Genomic DNA, 24,159 nt, shown 5'->3' on the forward strand with positions numbered 1-24,159 from the left:
TAAAAATAAACCGCTGTGCCTACCAATGTTTATTTTGTCTGTCGGCCAAGGAAGGCCAGCCCACTCTGTCATATAGGATGCAGAGATGAGTTCTGTAAGGTTCACCAGATATAAATCGCAGAGCAGAAACTTCATCCCAGGGCTTGAGGACTGAAGGAGCAGCAGGCCCGCCCCCTACCAGGGCCCATGAAATGATTCCCCGTTCATTTTCCTCATAGACATTTCAAAAAGTATTTAATTAAAGACTTACCATATGGTATTTAAAGGCCTATAAAAGCCATTCAAAATAATAATAAAAATGTATAATAATCATGCCTATAAAAGTTCAGTGGTTCCCAAAGTGGGGTCCGGGGACCCCCAGGAGTCCCATGAGGCAGTTCCAGGGGTCCCCAGCTAAATTATAGTTTAGAACCAAATGGACCATTACGTGTCTGGGGTCCATTTGGTTACATTTGTACAAATTGGGGGTCCCAGAGAAAGAAATGCCATTAAATAGGTTGTCCTTTACTAGCCTAGAAATGCATGTCAAACAAGGGGTTCTTGAAATTAAACGGGTTGAGAATCACTGCTAGAGCTGTAAAAAATCTTCTCTTATGGGGGTCCCTGGCATATCTCTTCAAATGGGGGTCCGAATGAGTGTCAATTTGGGGGTCCTTGACATGGAAACGTTTGGGAACCACAGTGGCCTATAGTTTCTATTCACTGGGCTATCCTCAGACCTGGTCTAAAGCCCACCTACTGTATCCGCTCATTTCTACGCACACATACAATGTACTAATATAGGCCTATCAGGCCGTTTCCGTATCTGTTCTCGACCGGATACGAAAACAGCAATACGAATGAAATTCATTTTCCCTCACTGTGATTGGTTCCGCCAGAAAGCGTCTAGTTCCGCCTCCTCCCCTAGCTCCTCCCCGCTTTTTTATTTTTATTTTTTTCTCTTCCTACTAGGATACTTCTCTTGGCCAACCGAGAGTCTAGCCGCCTGGTGGGTCAAAAAAATACACCACAAACCTTGAATCCTATGCGTTTCTTTTGGCGGCGGCTAAAGGAACGTTTTTCGCTCGGCATTGAGTCGTACCTCGCGCCGCCGGGTCACCGGGCAATGAGCGAGGTAAGCTGAACGTTATCAGGTTTAGAGATTAGAACGCCATTCCTTTGTCTGGAGGATGGAGAGAGAGATACGGACTAGAGACACAATAAGACGCATTCTACCCTACCCACCCCAGCAGCCACCATTGCCCCAAATAATGCTAGTAGACCTAGCTTCCAAAGGTGTTGCTAATGCTAACGTTAGCCTATAATTATTAGGACTATGCTTGTTCCTTTTGGCGTTTGCTTATGTTTACAAAAGTGGGAGGATGTCGACAGAAATGAGCTTTTTTTGGTGCACAAACGTGTGAATTCGGCTGTATTTAATGCAGCGTTAGGAGGATCCATATTAAGCATGGACGCTAGCATTGTCGTGGCACTGCGCTAGCTAACGGTTACTAACCTAGCCTACAAGCTATCTACAAGCTCACAACGCGTCGCGATGCGACGCGTTGTGAGCTTGTAGATCAGCTATATTTGGCGCGCCACACCACACGCACCCCTACAAGCTCTGAGTCTGAAGGCTAGTATGGACCAGAGGCTAACGCACCCCTTTAGCTGTAATACAATGTGATCATTCCATCGTACTGTTCGTACACCGCCCCAGATGTTATGTTATGCAACCTTTATGGCTTATTGTGTGCATGTATGAACATTAGAATGGAATGCTCTGATTGATTGATTGAAATATGTATTAATAGTTTGCAGAATTACAGTACATTTCAAGCACAACTCAATACAAAGACCGTTAACTGTGAGTGGACGACCCAATAAAGCATTACACTTGTTTACAAGAGGGTCCTTATTCAATTCATCAAAACAATTAGAGACATACAAATAGACACTTCTTTATAGCCAAAGCACAGAACAGGAATTCATCATACAAACTCTGAACTCTGAAAACGGAGGACCCCTCATGTAAACAAGACTGCTTTGTCTGGGTTTTGTTTTATGATCCATCGTTGCATCATTTTGTTTTGACCTGTGCTTTAGTTTGTACCCGCACTCTGACTCTACAAACTGTGAATCAATCAACTCGTGTTGATGACTTTCCTCCACATAGAAATAATAATAATAATGACACGAAAGGGAAACCACAACAAACTGTGAATAACATGTTCAATCAATCAAACTCGTGTTGATGACTTCCTTCACATAGACATTAATAATAATAATAATGACACGAAAGGGAAACCACACGAAGAGAAATCTCTTGATGATGGATTGAAAAGGCTGGACCCTGTTGTAAACAAGTGTAATGCTTTATTGGTGTCGTCCCACAGTTAACAGTTTTTGTATGGAGTTGTGCTTGAAATTTACTGTAATTCTGCAAACTGTTAATAAATACTTCAATCAATCAGTTACCGGTAAGTTGATTGCCCCTCAGTCAACATGATATGACCACCACGTGATCCATGTGATCATAACAGTTTGGGAAGGATGTGTTTGCAAACATGATTATCTTTTCATATTCTACAAACCATGCACTGAAATCTGTTATGCAATCAATCAGTGTAAAACAGGACTTTAAACATTATGTGACATTCTACCATAAATGTATGTATACATTATATGATTATGTCGTGGAACTGTTAATAAGGTTAATATAACTTTTATAATCCAAAATGAATTCTTCTGTAAAGGAATATGCAATTCATTAGGTGCTCGGATCTTTTTTTCTTTACTTAAAAAGACAATTGTGTACTACTGTGTTCAAAATGCCATATCCCCCAGCCAGTCACTGCCGCTAGAGGGCGCTATTCCCCTGGTTGAATGGAACTTCCTTTCCCTCAAACCGGAAGAATAACAATAAAAGCTCTCGTACCCTGCAGCTTTTATTGAGAAAAATCCGTTTGAGGGAAAAGGATGTTCCGTTTGATTGTTCCTACAAAACAATACTACAACATGGCGAACGATATCATCCGCTCCCGACTGGATCACAGTGTTTCCTGCAGGAAAAGGCCTTGGCATGGTGCTGGGTGCGGGGGGACCTTCTGGCACGCGGCCTATGGCCGCGCGCCAGAAGGTAAATTTTGATTAATTAATTAATTAATTTGATTAATAAATTAAGATTGATTTGTATTATTGCTCTTGTATTGCTATTGGAGACACTGGGGGGGACACTGGGGAACACTGGCGAGGCACTGCAGGGGCACTGGGGAGACACTGGGGAGGCACTGGGGGGACACTGGGGAGACATGGGGAGGCACTGGGGGGACACTGGGGAGACACTGGGGGACACTGGGCAGGCACTGGGGAGACACTGGGGAGACACTTGGGAGACATGGGCAGGCACTGGGCAGGCACTGGGGAGGCACTGGGAAGACACTGGGGAGGCACTGGGGAGACATGGGGGGGCACTGGGGAGACACTGGGGAGGCACTGGGGAGACTGGGGAGGCACTGGGGAGGCACTGGGCAGACACTGGGGAGAAACTGCAGCCACTGGGGAGACATTGGGGAGGCAGTGGGGAGGCACTCAGGGGGACACTGGGGAGGCACTTGGCGGAAACTGGGCAGACACTGGGGAGGCATTGGGAAGACACTGGGGAGGCACTGGGGAGACTGGGAAGACACTGGGGAGGCACTGGGGAGGCACTGGGCAGACACTGGGGAGGCACTGGGGAGAAACTGCAGCCACTGGGGAGACATTGGGGAGGCAGTGGGGAGGCACTCAGGGGGACACTGGGGAGCCACTGGGGAGGCACTTGGCGGAAACTGGGCAGACACTGGGGTGGCACTGGGGGAGGCACTGGGGACTGGACATTTCATATCACACACACTATGATTCACTATCCCCCCCAAAAAATAAATAAATAAATATATATATATATATATATATTTTTTTTTAAGCTTGGCATGGCGCAATTTATTTCAAGCATTGCGCAGCGCCATGCCAACAACATTGTGCAGGAAACCCTGGATCATATACCCGAAATGAAATGGTTCCCAGGCTAGCCTTTCATAAGAACTGTGTTAGAAAAATAGACAAGGCCCAGGCCGTAGCGTAACGGTCTGGGCACCGGACTGGTGATCCAGTCGCGGTGTGCCGCGGGTTCGACTCCCGGACCCGACACGGCCTTTACCGCATGTCATCCCCCCATCTCTCTCCCGTTTCCTGTCAGCCTACTTTCTATCCCTTAAAAAATCAATAAAGGCGTAAGCCGCAAAAAATATCTTTAAAAAAAATAAAAAATAAAAAATAAAAATAGACAGAGCCTGACACTGCAATTTCCTCAGCTGGGTGGCTGTATGGCAGGAACATGGGTTTACTTTAGACTGAATGATAATACCTAAACATAATTTTACATACCGATATTGTGATAATTCTTGTTTAGGAAACTCGATTGTGTGGGGTTGCTCCTTTCGCACCATATTTTAACAAATCACAGATTGTGTACCTGGCCTGATGAAAGTTTTCGGTCGGGATATATATATTCTTTTGCTTTAATCCATGCACTTTGAGTGTTTGCGTGCGCGTGCGATAACGTGGTTATGTGTGTGGCAGTCTTGTTATGGTTCCAGCACTGAGCAGTGTGCAGGAACCAATATGACTCCACACAGAGTGATTTGTGGTTCCTGCCGACAGGGCCTTTAAAGGCGTTGGGTTCCCTGTGCGATGGTGCCATACATGATGTTAAGATTACACTCATGATGCGGTATAAAGGGATAAATGCAATGTATATAGAGCAGGGGTCTTCAACAGGGGCTCCGGGACCCCTAGGGGTCCTCAGAGTTACTACAGCCAAATATTTGTTTGATAGGTCAATCATGTATGTTTGTCATGCTTTTACAGGTTTCATCATGTCAGAACTGTTTATGGAATGTGAGGAGGAGGAGCTGGAGCCGTGGCAGCAACAACAACAAATCCCAGAAGTCACCTTGGTGGATGATGATGATGATGAGCCCATCTTCATTGGAGAACTCAGTATGTCACCGTACAGTTGCCCAGGATGTTTTATTACACACAAACGTACAACAATGCAAGTTATGACATTTAGTGAATGAATGATTGCAACTGCCATGCAACACTTCCACAATGTGTTTGTGCCTTTTCTGTATAAAAATGTGTTTGCAAGTGGAAAATAATCAAAATGTTATGTTGAACTGGGGCTGGGCGATATGGACAAAACCAAATATATCTATCTCATATATATATAATATATTTCTTTATTAATGTGCAAAACGAGCTAAAATAGCCAATCTACAAGCTTACATGCGTTGCAGCATGCTAGTGAGCTTGTAAATGTGCTATTCACGAACGTGAATACAAAAAAATAATAATCATGCAAGTCTTTATGGGGCTTTAACTGATTCAAACCAGGAAAAGACCAATACCATCATGATATTCAAAATCCCAGATGATATCTATCACTATTGCCCAGCGCTAACTGCCATATTGTTTGAACATTTGTGTTTTCAGCCAATAACCAAAGGAATAATAAGACTGCACCTGTTAAAGGAAAGCTGGCGGGAAAACCAGGGTTGGTGCCCATTGTTCCTCTCCGGGGTCGCCCCACGAGGGGTTCGGTAAAGAGGACTCCTGACGTGTATATGCCTGGCAAAGGAGTGAAGAGTGTACCAGTTAGTACCCCAGCTATGACAGCAATAACTCGACCACAACCTGTTATGGTTAATAACCAGGTATGTTGTTGGTTTTGTTGATGAGCACAAAATGTTTACTGTTGTCTAATTGCTAGTCGTGTATTGTCCGTTCCCCCATCATTTGTTTCAGTAGAGATGTTCAGATAACTGAGTGGGGTCTAAACCATATTTAGACCCAATAGATAGATAGATAGATGGATAGATACTTTATTAATCCCAGAGGGGAAATTGAAGTGTTACAACAGCAACAACAGGCAGCCAGCTTCATGCGGCGCCAATACTTAATCTCCGTACATCTCAGAAAAACAAAGAAAGTTTGGTACTGTGCAGGCATGGGGGGTGGGGGGGTTTGGGCCTGGGCATAAAAAAGCTCAACTCCCACGCATACCTTCCAGTGGGATAGGCTGCGTGGGGGGAGGAAAAAAGATAACCCAGCTGGAGCAGGGGGGGTGGTACGGGTGGTGGTGGTGGGTGGCTGGAAGGAAGTTTCAATCGTATAATCGATCAAAATGCACAGTCTTTCTTGAAACTTAATTGGCGAAATCACTGTCGCACACCTATACTGCACAAGTCTTTGCATTTCAAAACATAGATTATAATTTTCATAAAAATGAAGCGGTCTCGGCCCAAAGCAAGCGTGTGCTGCCACAGTTAAATGCATATAGGCGGGGAAACACTGATAACCACTTGACTGGTGTTGTTGAGGCCACTTTGATGAATACTGTAGAAAATAGACCCTGGCTTTGGTGATGCCGAGATGTATGAAATGTAAATGCATTGTTTGTATATAATTGGATGAAGACTAATTGAGCAGGGCTCAATCGCAGGGAAACTTTGTAAGGTGACAAGTTATCAGAAGAATCCTACATTCAAAATCTCATCCAGATTTCTTTCTGTTTCTTAGGGTTTTATCGTGACCCCTTCCGATTTGTCAAGTATGTCGACCAATAGAGAGCTGATCACCGCCCTTGGCAAACAATACCCCCCTGGGACAACATTCACAATTTTTCCAGGTAAAAAAGTGGAAATGTATCCATTGGTGAAACTTGGTTTGAGTACAGTATATTAAACAATATCATTTTTTTTATATAAAACTCTGTAAATATACATTATTCACACTATAGCCGTTGTTTACTGTTTGTGGTATAGTTTCATTTCATTACTGGTTAACCACATCGAATCTAGGGTCCATATATCGGGGCATATCCGGGCAAGCCTTGTAAGCTTGTAGATCAGCTATTATAGTTGAATTTATTTTGTGTGTATCTATGGTTTAACCCATTTTGGGCGGGAACCCCTTTTGGTGTTTCAAGCATTATGTTATGCTTGCAGATCTACAAGCTCATAGTGTGACGCTATTAACTTGTAGGTCTGCTATTTTTGAAAATCGTGAAAATGTGGCACAAATCTTTGAATATATATTAGTGTTGTCACGATACTGGATTTTCAACTTCGATACGATATTTGGAAAAGTATTGATATTTCGATACCACGCAACCACGGCGATTTCTGAGGGTTTAACATTTATTACAAATTATTATTATTGGGCCTATTATTATAATAATAATTATTATTATTATTATAAATAACTATGGATTATAAACCAGTATAGGCCTACACATAAAAGTAAAGTTGTGAAGCACAACAGCATTTAATTTCTTTCTGACCATCTTGGTTTCTATTCCTTATTTATAATCTTTATCATTTATAATTATTAAAAAAAATCAAAATAAATAAAGTTTGATAATCTATTCAGATATTATTCAATGCATCCTATCTAAGGACAGCCTACTCAAACTATTATTATTTTTATTAGTAGTATTATTAATATCCAGAATTACGCACGCACACACACACACACACACACACACACACACACACACACACACACACACACACACTTCTTTCAGAGTTCAGGGGGGCCAAATACAGATAATTCTGGGGGTCCTTGACATGAAAATGGTTGAGCACCACTGACGTAGAAACTTTTAGGATTTTGAAGATATTTTTTAGGAATCGTCCTCGGGTCTAAATGGGTTAGTTAATTCTGTTTTTGGGTCAATGATTTTCGTTTGTCCTATATTTATCGTTTTCATTGCTGTATGATGTAATCTATTATGTATGCACTTTTCTTTCAGCGAGCCAACCGCAACTTCTGCAGCCCATGAGTCAGGCCAGTGTGTTACCTGGAGTTGTCCACAGGCCTCAGGTGCAACAAATCAACAACAACATAGTGACCTTGTCCAACGTCCAGAGCCCTGCCTCGTATTCAACGGCATCTCAACTGGCCAAACCCAATCAGCCCACCATGATGCAGCCTGTGCAGAGCTTCTCTGCAGTGTCTGCACCCATTAAGATGGAGACCAACAGAATTGGTATGACTTTGCTTGGTAAGATTTGTTGAATGAATAATTGGGGTCGCACACACCAAGACTTTTAATATTTATTTCATTTTTGAACGGGGACAAAGGTTTCGGCTATCCAGCCTTCATCAGTGTTTCCACAATGATGAAGGCTGGATAGTGCGGTGGTCACATGAAGAGTAATTTGTTGAATGAATAATTTAAATGTACCTGGTAAAACTGCAAAAAAATGTATACATGGATTTTATTTTGTTTTTGTTTTCACAGATCAAACGGCAGCCAAACGGAAATTTGTGACGCAGCAAAGCGAAAACCTAGTAAAAAGGACAAAAGTCGATTCGGGTACATTACATTTAACATAAATTATGATAGTATACAGTTTCACAATGAACCAATGAATCAGCTGTTTAACTAAATGCAAAAACAGGTGTGTAGTAATGCTCATGACTCTTAAGAAATACCAAAAAAAAAATAATTGTTGCATCCTTTCAGATGCATGAGGGAACCCGTCTATAATGTTACATTGTTTCGCATCACCACACGTTCGTTTGTAGATGATCTTTTAGGCAATTTATGCATCAGCTCAAGTCTGGTTGTGCGCCACCATGTCACCGGGCGGTGCGCACCGAAAGTAGCAAAACCAAATGGAGCGGACCCTTACAGATCTTTAACTCTGAGACCCCCTTTCAGCCGGTTGGTTCCCAATGGGAACCGGTTCAGTTCTTTTTGGTTCTTAGTCCATGAGCCGGAGTTCCAAAATTGGTGGGAAAAACTAGACCTATATTAAATTGTGTATAGGATCAATACAAGTAAATTAATACATGATAACCCCTTCCACAGTAGTATTTTCAATTATTTTGCATATTTTCCTACATAAGGCCTCATTTGCATATTAAAAAATTGTAATACAATAAATCATTGTCTTCGTGTAAGTACTCAATTGGGAAGTTTCAATGTTATAACAATCTAATACAGGTATGGTTTTGCCCACTCAATTCATAATTAACGTTCCAATTTTGGAGCTCTGGCTCATGGACTAAGAACCACAAAGAACTGAACGTGTTCCCATTGGGAACCAACCGGTGGAAAAGGGGCCTGAGAGTGTACTAATGGACCTGTAATAATAATAATAATAACAATAATAAAACTTTATTTGTATAGCACCTTTCATGACATGAAATGCAGCTCAAAGTGCTTTACAGAACAATGGAGAATAAAAGAAAAGCAAGGCAACGACATTAAAAAACAAGCAGTAATGCAGTACAGTGAGGACATGAAAAATAAAAAATACAAGATCAATTAAAGGCAATGTTGTAGAAGTGGGTCTTGAGCTGAGCTTTAAAAATGTCTACAGAGGCTGCCTGACGAAGGTACAGTGGGAGCTTGTTCCATGCCGACGGCCCGTAGAAGCAAAAAGCTGCTTCCCCGTATTCTTTTGTTGCCATTTTTTTGGGCAAAGCGAGCAGGCCGGCGGTGGAAGACCTTAGGGGGCGGTTTGGGACATATTTAGGCAGTAGTGCAGTAGTGTAGTGTAATTGTACATTCTCAAGAGTCATGGGGGTCTGTGGCCTAATGTATTCTATAAGAAAACTAGTGGTCCCATGTAACAGTTTAAGAACCACTGATGTAGAAGGAGACCCCATTGTTGTAATCTCTGCAGTGTTGTGGTTGCATGTTGATAGTGACACCGCCTATTGACTTTCCGTAGCGGCGATCAGTGTGGTCGACCTAGTGGAGGGTGGTGGAAGCTGCCCGAGATGCAACATGGAGTTCCATCAACGGGACCAATTGAAATATCACATGAAGGTGAGGGAAAACCTTTGAGGAACTCCACTCTTACGTTTGTCTTCCTAGAGGTTTTCGTATTTCAGTATGCTTTTTACAGCGTTTCTCCAATTACAGTAGGAGGCGAAAGGAGCAGCCCCTCTTTTTGGCAACCTTTTTTTCCTGTAAAATATCGATGAATGACAATGTAGATAATAAAAGTGGTTGCTGTGCCAGAGATGCGCATTCCTGCATATAAAAGGCAATATTGGCCTTTTATGATACCAATAATTTTAAAAACAGAATGACCAATAATCTGTGTGTTGTGTACGATTATCGGTCTCTAGTGTATTGGCAAGCATTGTGAATTAAAAGGGATACAAACCGAAATGTCAATACTAGCAGCTATAGTTTCTCAGACCCCAAACCTAAATGATAGCAGTTTGAGAAAATGATGCCGTACCAAAAAATAGGCACGGAAAGTGAAATATATAGTTTCCCATCGATACAATGTTATTCACTATTTATTTGCATTCTACGTGTGGTGATTTATTTTTAAGTGGTGCAACCACTTAACATTACGGAGCTTTGTGTGTGCCTGGCTGGCTGGGTCTGTGTCTGGCTGGCTGGGTCTGTGTCTGGCTGCCTCGGTCTGTCCCTGGCTGGCTTGGTCTGTCTCTGGCTGCCTCGGTCTGTCCCTGGCTGGCTGGGTCTGTCCCTGGCTGCCTGGGTCTGTCCCTGGCTGGCTGGGTCTGTCTCTTGCTGCCTGGGTCTGTCCCTGGCTGCCTGGGTCTGTCCCTGGCTGGCTGGGTCTGTCTCTGGCTGCCTGGGTCTGTCCCTGGCTGGCTGCCTGGGTCTGTCCCTGGCTGGCTGCCTGGGTCTGTCCCTGGCTGACTGCCTGGGTCTGTCTCTGGCTGCCTGGGTCTGTCCCTGGCTGACTGCCTGGGTCTGTCTCTGGCTGCCTGGGTCTGTCCCTGGCTGGGTCTGTCTCTGGCTGGCTGGGTCTGTCCCTGGCTGGCTGCCTGGGTCTGTCCAGGGGGGCAGTCAGCCAGATATTTCGTGAAGCCTCATTTGAAATCGGTAGTTCATATAATGGCCTGTTGTGGCGCTGGGCTGGACCCAAAAAGCCCCATAGCTCCATAGAGGCCCATGTATTTTGGCCCAACTTCACCTAGACTGTATTACCTTAATAAACATGGTCATGAATACTTTCTTCTTCCAGTCACTAGTTTAAAGTCTCATTTCTAATGTCATAATATTCTTTTTGGAAAATTATGGTCCCATTAATTAAAAAAATGACCATAAAGAAAAAAAACCATCGCGTATGTTCTGAGGGGCGTGGCTACCGTTACAGTCTATGATCGGGATTCCCCTCCCACTCGAGTCAAAATAAAAACCAACGGAGAAGAAGGGGGGGAAGTCCCGCCTCGTTGTCTGGGCAGCCAATGGCCAGCTGGTCCAAAACGGAGCCAGCCAATGGCCAGCTGGTACCAAACGGATCTAGAAAGATGGCGATTTACAATGAAGCGATTTCAGGCTTCATTTTACGTTCATGTTAGACCCGGAGAACGCTTTGTCCATATTTTTTACAGTCTATGGGTCTGTCCCTGGCTGGCTGGGTCTGAGCACGTACATAGCGTTTTGGTTGGTTTTCACAACAAAGTTTAACTGTTTCACAGCCACACACACACACACACACACACGTTAACTGTATATATTATGATGTCGGGTGTGACAGTACAGTACAGTGACAGTACAGTAGAGGACTCCCACACGGTAACTGTCATTTCTCGACCATTTCTGACGCGGGGCGGCTTGCCGGACCCGGGCAGACACCCTGGTCGCGTTCCTGTGTGTCTGGAAGTTCCGGGATGCCCACACAGAGTTGCACCACTTACTTCACACGGGTGTGATTTCTTTTTTAATTCTGTTCATGCGTTTCCTGCAGTGCTGAAAACATAATCCTGTACATTTATCATACCATTTTGTGACTTTGATTAATGTTGGCCAAAATATTGTCAATCTTATGATTTTTCCACATTGTGTTGTGGATTAATATATATCTTTCTGAGGCTAACCAGGCTTTAAGTCAACCATTTGAACCTAGGTAATCAATCCTGTCTATGAATGAAGTTGTTCTTTTTGTAGGTATCAGACAGAGGATTAACTTTTGTGAAACGTGTTTTGTGTCTTAGATTTGCACCGTCACCGCTGAGGACCCTGCAAACAACAACAAGCGCATCATGTTGGTATCAGACTTCTATTATGGCCGATACGAGGGAGACCCCCAAAAGCAGCAGACTCAGAAAACCAATACGACGTTCAAGTGCCAGACCTGTTTGAAAATACTGAAGAATAATATCAGGTATGTACGTGTAGTTGGTACACATGATTATTATCCTGTGACTGAATCGAAGTGTTCTGAAATCTTGTAGAACTTGGAACCCCTGTTGGTGTTTTAAGCATTATGTTAGCGAACGTTTTAACTCAAATCTTTGCTTCTGGGGAGTCCCTGAAACAACATATTTTCAGATGATATATAGACATATATTTTTTGTCCTTGACATGAAGATGTTTGAGAACCACTGATATAGAAACGTAGGTTTTTCACATTTGTAGACTCGTTAAAGGTGATATAGACAAGTTTCCAGTGTTTGTACACAGAAGTGAGTGAGTGTTTCCAAACAAATGCATATCTAGCTCCACCCCCCTCCCCCCCTCATTCTATTGGCTGAGCCAGGTCACTTCAGGCTATGGGATTGTTGTTGCTGCTGGGACGGACGCTATGGATATTGCGCTCGTATGGCTAAATATGACATTACAAAATTATGAATTTCTATCTATCTTAGTTACAACAATGACATTGAGTTGACATGTTTTTTTAAGGGTAACTGTAGCATAATCGCAATATCACACCGAGTCCCGCAAATGAGGAAGTAGGAAGTAGAGGAGACTCACTGGCTCTCAATTCAATTCTCTTTTATTTGTAATCGTGCATATAAAACATATTGCCCCTCAAATGCCCCATGCCACTACAGCGTCGTTCATTCATGTGAACTACTCTGTCCACGCTTATTCATTGCAATGAAGAAAAATCGCTATGATGATCCGCGACGGCCTGTCACCGTTGACGAGCACGGGTTGAATGCATGCTTCAAGCCGGCCGGCCGGCAGGCAGGCAGTCGCGGCGGTGCAGGGTGAAATACTATTACTCACTTCCACTTCCACCATTTCAACAAAAGCACATACAACCCACTCCACATGAACGAGAACGAGAACGATATTGATGTAGGCCTAAACAGGAGATTTTATTGGGGTCTGAGTTGTTCTGTGACTAAGGATCCTGAGTTCTGTGGGGTGCTTATTGCTGCTGGTGTTGTTCAGTTTCACACCACCCAACCATGCACTATACATAGCGATTCTCATCATTTCAATAGGCTTACATATTAAATCATAAACATACTATTTCACATGAACAATGTTAGTGAAACTAAGATATGGGGATAATATTATACATTGCAATTGAAATCGCATCGCGTTTTCATTATAATACTGCAGTGCTGGGTTGAACACACCGTCACTGCCTTGTGCTGCAATTGGCTAAAAGTTTAAATCCCCTCCGACGTCCCGAGTAGTAAACTGTAGTGGATATAAACAGTGCATTCAGCCACAGGGGGGAAAAGGGGGAGTGTGCTGTTGCAGGAGAACACCTCAGCATCATAATATAGGGAAAGATACAGGGGGAAAAGGCCAAAAGAATACATTTATATTAGTGGTGGGCATAGATTAATTTTTTTAATCTAGATTAATCTCACTGCAATTCTGGAGTTAATCTAGATTAATCTAGATTAAAATGGCTCATTTGAACTCTGCCGAAAGCATTGAAAATATGTGTGCGCTACCTAAATAATGACCAGAAGTAAATCCTTGAACGGGCCACGTGGCCCATTAGACCAGGAGCCCTATCATAATTGGTAATGAAAATATAATAATAATGTTCAATACGATGTACGTGTGTTATACATTGTTTATTCAGTTAAACACGAATAACCATAAACACGTTACCATACAGGCAATTTGAAACAGTGGGTGCAAGAACAAAGTACCCCCTTTTCTGGGATATGACATTAATTAAACTGTAAACCTAGAGGTGATGAAGAACTGTTTAGAGTCAGTAGCTTTGTGACATGATTTGAGTCCAACCTCTACCTCTCCTTCTTCCACCAGTCACTCAGACACACCAGCTTGTTCACATTAGTGCTGTCAGTTCACCTCTATAATCCAATTCGAATTTCATTGCTTCATTATTTGTAATATTCGGAAATATTCGAATATTTACATTGTTTATTTTAGCTCATATTTAGCCTATAATAATACACAGAATAACAACCCATTTTTTAATGCTTGCGCAAGTTGGTTACATTGTATTATTAGGCTACTGCCTACCGTCATTGCGACGCATTATCACGGGCCACGGCCCGGTTAAAAACGAGAATGATACACACCATGAACTGACCATAGACAATATCCCCTTTACAGCTCTCTCTTTAGCCTATTAACCAAATTAATAGCCACAATCGCCAGCCTATACACGTAGGACTGGACAGAAAGAGAGTGCAGAGAGTACAGACAATAATATGCCATACTATTAGGCTGTTGCGCTGCGCTCCTAATGCCTTCTCCACGGCGCGCACCGTGGCACATGAACAATAACAACTCCACGTGGAGTGGACCCACGACGAACCACATATGAATTAGATAATTTATAAGAAATGGCACGGCGGCCATCCTTGCAGGCAGTGACAGAATGAGAATCCTTAGGCTGTAACCTGTTCATTTTGGGGGGCATCAAACAACAGCCTGTTGATTATGAATGATACTATGAAACTTAACAATTAATTAACTAGTACTCACCTAATGACGCCGCCACGGAGGATATACCATGTTTAACGTAATTCCAAAGTGTTTAGCCTACATTGTTTAAGTCATAGACGCATGCGGTTTTTATGAACTTTGGCTAAAAGCATGTTGTTGTTATTATTCCACTGCCACCCGCACCGGTAGACTCAAGACTGTCATGGTAGCTGGCTACAACCTGAAACAACTTCCTCTTCCTCTTCAAAATAAAAGCTGCTTGTAACAATACTTTTATTTCTTAAGTGAACTACAGGATGTAGTAGACGCAGAATGTATAGTGGATAAATCACACAGAAGGCAGGAGAAATAAACTCCGCAGGCAGTCGGGCTTATTATTTTTAAATCTTGCCAACAGAATGAACTGGGATAATAAATGATAAAAGCTCCATTCGAATGGCAATTTGAAACGTGAAATTCCTAGTTTGCTCGCTTTATGCAGTCAATGCAGACCCAGCTCCCAGACCCAACTTTGAGAATAGATTAATGGCGATAATTTATTTGACGCGCGATAATATTCTCGCGTTAACGCAGCACGTTAACGCCGATAACGGCCCAGCATTAATTTATATATATTTAAAATTTTGGCTGAAAACTTGTCTATATCACCTTTAAAGGACAACTTTATTTTCTTTTCAACCAAGGTTCATGTTTTAGGTTATTAGAGAAAGTAAAAGATGAGTGTTAATATTTCTTCATTTGCTTTCTTTCGTTTTAGTGATTTTTAACAGGGGGCAGGGGGCATTCGAACATATAAATATGTATTTCTTTACAACATTTTATGTCGATTTCTTTTTTTAAATTATTTACAATAGTTCTACTGGCCACAAAAGATCATGGGATCTACTGGTGTGAAGGTAGAGGTACTGGGGGGCTCCCATACTGTGTGTTGTAGGCTAATTCTGTTACCGCCTCATTCACACCAGTAGTTCCCGTGATCTTTTGTGGCCAGATGTAATGTCCTGGGGTCTAGTAGGACTATAGTAAATAATACAAAAATGAAATCGTCATACAATGTTAGCTAAAACTCATTTACTTTCTCTAATAACAACCTAAAACATTAACTTTGGTTGAAAAAAAACTAAGTGTCCTTTAAAGGGGCCCATATGCATAGGGCTAAATCCTTGGTGGTCTGAGTCACCACTAGATGGTACTGTTGGGCAGTCAATGAGTTTTAATGAGAGCCGCTTTAGAAAGAAATGCCCATTGGCCACTAAGAAAACATGGGAGAACTGCCTCCACTCTTCCTCATCACAGTTTTCCACCTAGATGGATGACTATCGGTCCAGGCATTTTCCCTCGTGGGCCTAAAGATGAAAAATGATTGCTAGTTTAGGTGACACAAAAGAACTGCTCCTTTTGATTCAGAACATTGCCAAAAAAAAGCCACAAAAATGCCCCTGTAAGCTGCTTTTAATGAGGAAACACATTTGTACTACAAGCACACTCTTGCGGTAGAGGTCATAGTTCACCCGTCTGTTCTGGGAGCTGAGGTAGCACAATGTACAGGCTGAGAAATGGGCCGTGCTTCTAGTCGGGGCAGCGGTGGCAGCTGGAGGTGAACAATCTCATACAGTAGACATCATTAAGCAAAACAAAAAAGCTTTTGTTTAATTGCTGGTATTATAACAGCCATTATACATGCTTAGAGAACGGGGGAGCAAGGAGAATGGTTCATTTGTCTTTGTCTTTTAAACCTTTGGGATGCGAAACGTGTTGCATTGTTATATATATATGTTTTTTTATGTTTGGCTATGAATTTAAGTACATTTATTGGTATGCATGGGAGTTGTGGTCACATGGTGGAAATTAGGGCTGGGAGCTATCAATTATCTTCTTAGGAATTATTCAGTGCGTTCCCTTTTTTTTGGATTAATCGAATAATTTTGTATAATGGTCTAACTCATTAGTGTGATTAACCACTTAAGGAGAACCATTTTATATTTTGTCGTGCAACAATAGCCAGAATAGCTGTAGTATGTATGTATGTATGTAGTACATACTACATACATACGCATCACGATGCATTGTGAGCTTGTAGATCCACCATTTTATGTGTTTTTGAAAATCGATTTACACTATTTTAAGTGTTGCACCCCTGGTGGAAATTATATTCTGCCCAATTTAGTCAAGCCCTAGCTGTGATTAAAAAATAAAAATAAAAAGCTAAAGGGCAGGGTCGGAGACATTTTGAACAGTGAAGTGTGTGACAGGAGTTCATATTAATTGAATATTAACAATTATCTAGATAATGCTTAAATGTGACCAGATTTGACTGAGAGCCTTCCATCTCGCAACCTCCAGCAGAGGAGAAAAACTTTGTTTTTAATCCAAAATGAGTTAATGGCACAGGCAGACTCTTCACATACTAGAGCATGTCTTAAATAAATGTCAGAGCTGAAATTGACATGTAAATATGAAATAAATGCTTAAACATGTAGCTAGCGGTAATTGGGAGACCACAGAAGTGAACCTTTCAAGCCTGTTTTCTCAACTCGCTGTTTCTCTGCAAGACATTACTCTATGAGCCACATCTCCAAAACTGGTGGGTTAAACTGAACAACCAATATGTCAATTTGAAGCTATGATTCCCTGCTTTCATATGACATGAAAAGAGAAATCCAATGGCAGTCCCTCAGTCAAATGTGGCCCCAAATCACACTGGTGGCGTTTTTGCAGATTCATGAACCACATGAAGCACCACCTGGAGCTGGAGAAACAGAACAGCGAGAGCTTCGAGAGCCACACCACGTGCCAGCACTGCTACCGCCAGTACTCCACGCCCTTCCAGCTGCAATGTCACATCGAGAGCGCCCACACAGCCGTGGAGTCTTCAAGTAAAACACACCGCTCTGTTATTGTGGGGGGGTCCTCTCAGAGTTATAGAGCTTCGCAGTCCCTCCCCCTTTCAGAACGACGAGTGGCCCAGGAAATTAATCCCAATGCATTTTTCCCATAGGCATTTCAAAACGTATTTATTTAAAGACCTTTTAAGCGTCGTATGAAGCCAACTATTGTCGTGACAAATCATGACTACACACACAATATTTTGGACCAAACAAATAATTACAAACAAGAAAAACAACAAAAAAAGTGTTGTAACCTGCCGTTTTTTTCTACTTTCTAATTCTTTGTTTGGCCCGAAAAATTGTGTGTGTTGTCATGATTTGTCACGACAAGAGTTGGCTTCGTACGGCGCTTAAAAGGTCTTTAAATAAATACGTTTTAAAATGCCTATGGGAAAAATGCATTGGGATTCATTTCCTGGGCCACTCGTTGTTCTGAAAGGGGGAGGGACTGCGACGCTCTATAGAGGGTATGCACGTGACATCATCATCATACCCGGAAGTTATGCAGGAATGCCTACTGAGTGGCAAAAAACTACTTTCTGGCCTTGACAGCCCATACATCCAAACAGAAAAGTCCTATTTGATTGCATTAAATGACATTGAACGACATTCTATTACAGGAGGGCAGACAAATGGGATCTGATGGGAACTTTTTATATTTTTTGTTTTTATTAGTGCTTGTAGATCGGCAAAGAGCCAAAAAAGAGTGGACCAAGTATAAGACATAAGACGACCCCCATTTTTCAAGACTCTTTTGTGGAAAAATAACATTGAATGTAGTCTAGTCCCTGATTATAATACGGCCCCGTTTTTTAGAACAAGTTAAAGGAGTTTTGGCCAAATGACCTGCTAAGAATGAGTTAAAACAAGTTTGTAGGTTATTATTGAATTATGTAAGATCGTTGTTTTCTCTACCGTCTCGATAGCTCTTTGTTGCTAGGCGATCAATAAACAAGAAATGGTCCTGTTTATAGAATATATAATGGGTAAACTAATGAATGTTTAATCTGTAACAAAGTTTTATACAGTATGTAGTGGGGGGGCGGGGGGTCACTGTTTCTGAAGGTTAATCTTTCTATCGTTTCCCCCCCCAGCAAACTGCAAGATATGTGAACTGGCATTTGAGTCGGAGCAAGTGCTTCTGGAACACATGAAAGACACCCACAAGCCGGGGGAAATGCCCTACGGTTGCATGGTACGGTGCAAATAAAACAGATTGATTGTGTTGTGTTGTGTAGACGTGCATTATAAACGCATCACTCACTTCACTGCAATTTAACACTTTGTTTTTACTTAATCCTCAACAGGTGTGCGATTTTAGGTCCTCTCTCTTCTCTGATGTGGAGAACCATTTCCGAACAGTGCATGAAAACACAAAGGATCTGCTCTGTCCCTTCTGCCTTAAAATTCACCGAACTACTCATACTTACATGAATCACTACATGAAACATCAGGTAAGTTGCTGAAATTCATTTATATAAAAAAAAGGTGCCTTTTTAAAAAGAATTGTGGTTCTGACTCACCTGGAACTTTGCCATGTTAGGAGATCATACTTGGGCTCTGGCACCTTAAATGAATGGTGTAATTGTAAGAGTTGTTGCTCACTTTTGTGTTCCCTATTATCTCCAATGCAACGGCTGGATTGATTTGGTTGTCTGCTGAACACCTTACTATAATAAATAAAATGCCTGCTTCTCTTCACATGTCCTAAATGAGCAAATTAAATGTATAAATACCCATAGAAAAATATATTGTATTTTTTTCTTTTTGTCTAACAATATGAAACGCTAATTGTATTCCTCCGCCAATCGGTTTGTTAACTGTTTTTTAAATTTTGTTTCCAGAGAAAGGGAATCCATCGATGTGGAAAATGTAGGCTGAATTTTCTCACCTACAAGGAGAGAGTAGATCACAAGTCTCAATTCCACAAGACCTTCAGAAAGCCCAAAGCTCTGGAGGGCCTCCCCGCTGGAACAAAGGTCCGACACTATGAATGTTATGAATGTTTCACAATTGTATATCTGCTGTATTTCTCAGATACATTTTAGTGTGTCTTATGACGAGGAATTTATATTCCAGAGCCTCTTATGAGGCCTTATACCGGTAGTCATTTTTTAGGTAACTCCTCTTGCATTTGAACTTGAGACCACATGACCGTGATCCCGACCTCTCATATCACAGGGACTGGTCTTATTTAACCTGTGTTCCCCTAACACCTTCTGATTGGTTGCATGACTATCTGGCACCATATTTAAGTGTGAACCATTATGTTCTCTGTATTCCCTGATGAAGCCTTAACCGCTGAAACGTTGGATTAATTTGTCTTACCTGCTACGTCCTAAATAAAATATTGGCACTCTGGCTATTGGCGTGTGCGGCCACCTTGTTTTTTTCAAGATTTCCTCAGCAGACACTATGAATGAGCATTCATCATTCAAGTTACACTGTATAAATCTAAAAGGAATTCAATATGTCTGGGCTTGTCTTTTCCTTTTCTCTAGGTGACGATACGTGCCTCCTATTTAGGGAAACCGCCCGGAGGACCCAATCCTCCTCCTCCTGACCATTATGTCAGCCAAGAAACGAAGGTTGCAAAACCGCCCGCCAAAGTTGAGAGCAGCACACCCAAGCTTGTGTCTACCGTGGCTGTCTTGGCAAAAATGGTGGAAAAAATGAAGTCCAAGAAGACGACTGAGGCCAAGAATGATAGTAACGCGAAGCGTAAAGCTAAGACCAACCTCGTACTGAAGAATCTCAGGTTGGTCCACTGTACAGCACACTTAGTCACTTAAACCCATTCAGACCAACCTGGTACTGAAGAATATCAGGTTGGTCCACTGTACAGCACACTTAGTCACTTAAACCCATTCAGGACGGGAACCTCATTTGGTGTTTTTTGGGGGGAAGACATGCAGTACTGCTCATAGCGCGGCACTCGGTGCCGCACTATGAGCTTGTAGATCTGCTATTTTTTTTTTTTAAATAGGTGCAAATGTGGTGCAAATCTTTGAATATATATTCTTTCAGAGTGAACATTTTTTAACTCAAATCTTTGCTTCTGGGGGGAACATATTTTCAGATTGGGGTCACGGCCAATTACATTGTTTGGGGTTCCTTCACATTAAATTGTTTGAGCACCACCGATACAGAAACATAGGTTTTTCAGAAAACTGTCATGATTTAGAAGACAGATTTTTGTATTTAGACAAAAGCATTTACTTGGTATGTAGACATGTGTGTTATAAAAAACATTTTTGAGGTGTTTATACCAAGTATTCCCATTCCCTTTGTATTTCCTTCCCTCTGCAGAGTCAAGGATGGCTCTTACACATGCATCGAGTGTCATACACAAATCGGCGACTTCTTTTCTCATTATCCGGTGATGGTGAATTGTGGCGCATGCCATTATCGGACAAGCTGCAAAGAGTCCTTTGCGACTCATATGATAAGGTAAGTAAACATGACCTCATTTGAATTACCAGCACCCCTTTTTTTCCATTTGCCAAGTGTATTAACTGCTGTTTTTGTCCCCCATGTTAGATTTCATAGTAGCATCACCAAAAAAGACAGAAAATGGAAAACGGATCGCCGGAAATCTCATGTTCTCAAGTAAGTGAAGTCAAACTTTTCGTAGGATTCGTGAGAATATTTTCATTAACCCATTCTGGGCGGGAACCTTTTTTGGTGTTTTAATCAATATGTTATACTCAACAAGCTCTAAACAAGATCTACAAGTTCATAGCGTGGCACCGAGTGCCGTGCTACGAGCTTGTAGGTCTGCTATTTTTGAAAAATCGTGAAAATGTGGCGCAAATCTTTGAATATACTTTCAGAGCGAGTGTTTTTAAATCAAATCTTTTCTTCTGGGTATTCACTGGAACAACATATTTTCAGATGGGGATCGGCGTCCAATTAGGCCTACATATATTTTTGGGGGTCCTTGACATGAAAATGTTTGAGAACGACAAACATAGGTTTTTTTCAGAAAACTGTCAGGATTTATAAGGCATTTGTAGAATCGTCCTCTGGTCTAAACGGGTTAAATATTGACTGCAGCCAAAGTAACATAACCTAGATGTACATTATGTACTATGTTGCACCATATCTGTTTGGAACTCTACCGGAATGAACGTTATTCTTTTTGCTCTTTTGCAGATCAACCCTGGTCTGTCTTGACTGTGACCTTATTACAAGTGTAACCAATGGTGATGCAATGACTAAACATCTAATTGAAAAACCAAGTCACGTATGCAGAGTACTTCAGGAGAAAGGTATTACACTTTGTGCAGTTGAACACCAATAAGCATGGTACAGTATGTCTTTGTGCAGAGTCCCTTTAAAATGTTTCTCTTGTTTTATACTCCTGCAGATGTCAAAGGTGACGATGGAAGGTGAGCGAGGACTCCCAGTCATCCATGAGATGTACTGGAGAAAAGATCATGCATTTGACAAATGTGTCTCGGAATCTCAGAAGATGGGTTAAAATATCAGCCTGAATGGACAAAAGGGATATAGAATATCTGATCCAGCACAGTTACTGAAAATGCACACTTATAGTTGTAAAACTAGGCCTTTGGTGTTTTAAACATTGTTATAATTTAGCTATTGAAAAATAGAAGATCTACAAGCTCATAGCACACCACCGAGTGGCGCGCTACAAGCTTGTTGGTCTGCTATTTATTTTAAAGCGAACATTTTTAACTAATAAAGATAATTCTGGGGGTCCTTGACATGAAAAAGGTTGAGCACCACTGACATAGAAACATAGGGCTTTTCAGAAAATAATTAGGATTTAGAAGCCTTTTTTTTTTAATCGACCTCAGTCCAAAATGGGTTAATAGGGTAGTATAATTGAGCTTGTAGAATAATTGTCTGCTCCGAATGAAATAAATACATAAATTATAAGAAATGTATGCTGAAAATGTTCTAACTAGTAAATTGTCCTTCATCTAGGCACCCTGCGTTGGTGGAGCCAACGACAAAGGTGTTGTTCATGGTCGCGTCTGCTGCACAACCAAAGGCGATGGACACGGCACACGTTGAAAGTGTTGAAGCTGGAGGTGGTGATCTTCCATACGAGGAGGTCACTTTTGAGGGCAACGAGCAGGTCACTTTTGAGGGAACCGATGAGGTCACTTTTGAGGGAAACGACGAGGTCACTTTTGAGGGAACCGACGAGATCACTTTTGAGGGAACCGACGAACAGGTCACTTTTGAGGGAACCGACGAAGCATTGAAGCAAAGCTCCTCGGTTGCTGACCGGCACAGTGACCCAGTGGAACCAATCCTCGTAGAGGACGACGCCGAGGAGCGACAGAAGCCGTCCGAGCTGCGCTGTCGTTCGCCGTCGTCCGCGGGCGGTACGTTGGGTGTTGCGGATCCTTCCAAACAGTCTGTGGGAAGCTCGTTGGGCCACGATATGGGAGAGCAGGACACCACCGCTTCCCTGGAAGCCCCCATGCCTGTCCTGGACTCTCTGTCCAATCATATTGTCGTCCTTGACGATCCAGTATATGACGGTGACATTCCCCGTGTCGAACCAGAAAGTTCTGCATATAACATTGAATAGAGAAAAAAGTATCGCATTAGGTATGTTTTTTTTATTGTGTTTTTCTTCTTTGAAGAAAGACTATCACTTGCTACTTAGGGGTGTAAGGATACATTTTAACAGCGATGCGATATGTATCATGATACATGGTTGACGATGTGATACATCAATGGATATTGGTTCATTCGTAGCGATGCGATTCAATGATTTAAAATCGATAGTGTAAAAACAAAATGTGTGATGGTGAATAGTGCAGGTTTATGGGAAAATGTATGAATATGGATATATAAATAAAGTAATAAACAGTGATTCTCTGGCAAATACAGACATTATATTTGAACACATGGACAAACCTGTACCTTAACATGAACACACCAAGTACAGCGATATTATTTGCATTGCAAAACGATTCGATACAAAGTCAAATGATACGATATGTTGCTGTTTACATTTCGCTTCTTGAAATTAAAATCGTTAATCGACGCAGTTCGATATCGTTACACCCCTACCTACTTGCAACCAATGTCCTGGATATTTGTCATTCTTTCATTTTATAGATTTTTTTTGTCTAGCCACCTTCAGCAGCCGGACAACCTACAGTAGTATCACTCTTGTTCACTAAATATGGTCTAGCTTAAATATTATGTGAAACGTGTTTGACATTATTAATAAAAAAAGGAAATGCTTAAAAACTAAGAATCGATTTCCTCCAGTTGCAAGTTATGTTTTCAATTGAATTCACACAGAAATGAGTAAGCTGCCCTATCTTTACATCCAGGCCAGTCCCTGTAACGTCATTTTAACCACTTAACCCAGGGTTCCCCAATTAGAGGCCTGCGGGCCATCTGCGGCCCGTGGAGCGCCCCCTGGAAGAATGTCCAAAAGATTCTTTTTTGGGGGGGTCCCAGATATAAATGGCATTAAATGGGGGTCAGTAGCCTCTGCATGTCAAACTGGGGGTCCTTTTCAAATGGGGTCTGACCTCGACCGTGCCGACTCGGCCCCCAGCCTGGTACCCTAGTCAA

At 41.9% G+C, this 24,159-nt stretch overlaps 1 protein-coding gene across 2 annotated transcripts; it reads left to right on the top strand.

The window, feature by feature from the left end:
• The first annotated feature begins 982 nt into the window (after positions 1-982).
• On the top strand, positions 983-23,837 carry znf280d (zinc finger protein 280D). Of its 2 annotated transcripts, none has more exons than XM_083759518.1 (18): positions 983-1,114; positions 4,888-5,019; positions 5,515-5,735; positions 6,601-6,709; positions 7,835-8,086; positions 8,327-8,401; positions 9,768-9,865; positions 12,019-12,188; positions 17,417-17,574; positions 18,681-18,781; positions 18,894-19,040; positions 19,431-19,565; positions 20,088-20,344; positions 20,896-21,036; positions 21,127-21,195; positions 21,742-21,857; positions 21,956-21,977; positions 22,540-23,837. In XM_083759518.1, exons 2-18 carry the CDS (start codon positions 4,896-4,898, stop codon positions 23,153-23,155), a joined length of 2,811 nt encoding a protein of 936 aa, XP_083615644.1. In that variant the 5' UTR covers positions 983-1,114; positions 4,888-4,895; the 3' UTR covers positions 23,156-23,837. The 2 variants fall into 2 exon arrangements, with proteins under 2 accessions (XP_083615644.1, XP_083615645.1); XM_083759519.1 differs by having other exon boundaries at positions 7,835-8,071.
• Positions 23,838-24,159: the final 322 nt, after the last annotated feature.

Source organism: Protomyctophum parallelum (genome assembly GCF_964188405.1).
Source record: "Protomyctophum parallelum genome assembly, chromosome: 2".
In the NCBI taxonomy this organism is placed as follows: Eukaryota; Metazoa; Chordata; class Actinopteri; order Myctophiformes; family Myctophidae; genus Protomyctophum; species Protomyctophum parallelum.

Coding starts and splice junctions, on each gene's coding strand:
- znf280d (XM_083759518.1), top strand. CDS start 4,896: ATGTCAGAACTGTTTATGGAATGTGAGGAGGAGGAGCTGGAGCCGTGG. Junction 5,020..5,514: donor CATCTTCATTGGAGAACTCA/GTATGTCACCGT, acceptor TTGTGTTTTCAG/CCAATAACCAAAGGAATAAT. Junction 21,196..21,741: donor CGGAAATCTCATGTTCTCAA/GTAAGTGAAGTC, acceptor GCTCTTTTGCAG/ATCAACCCTGGTCTGTCTTG.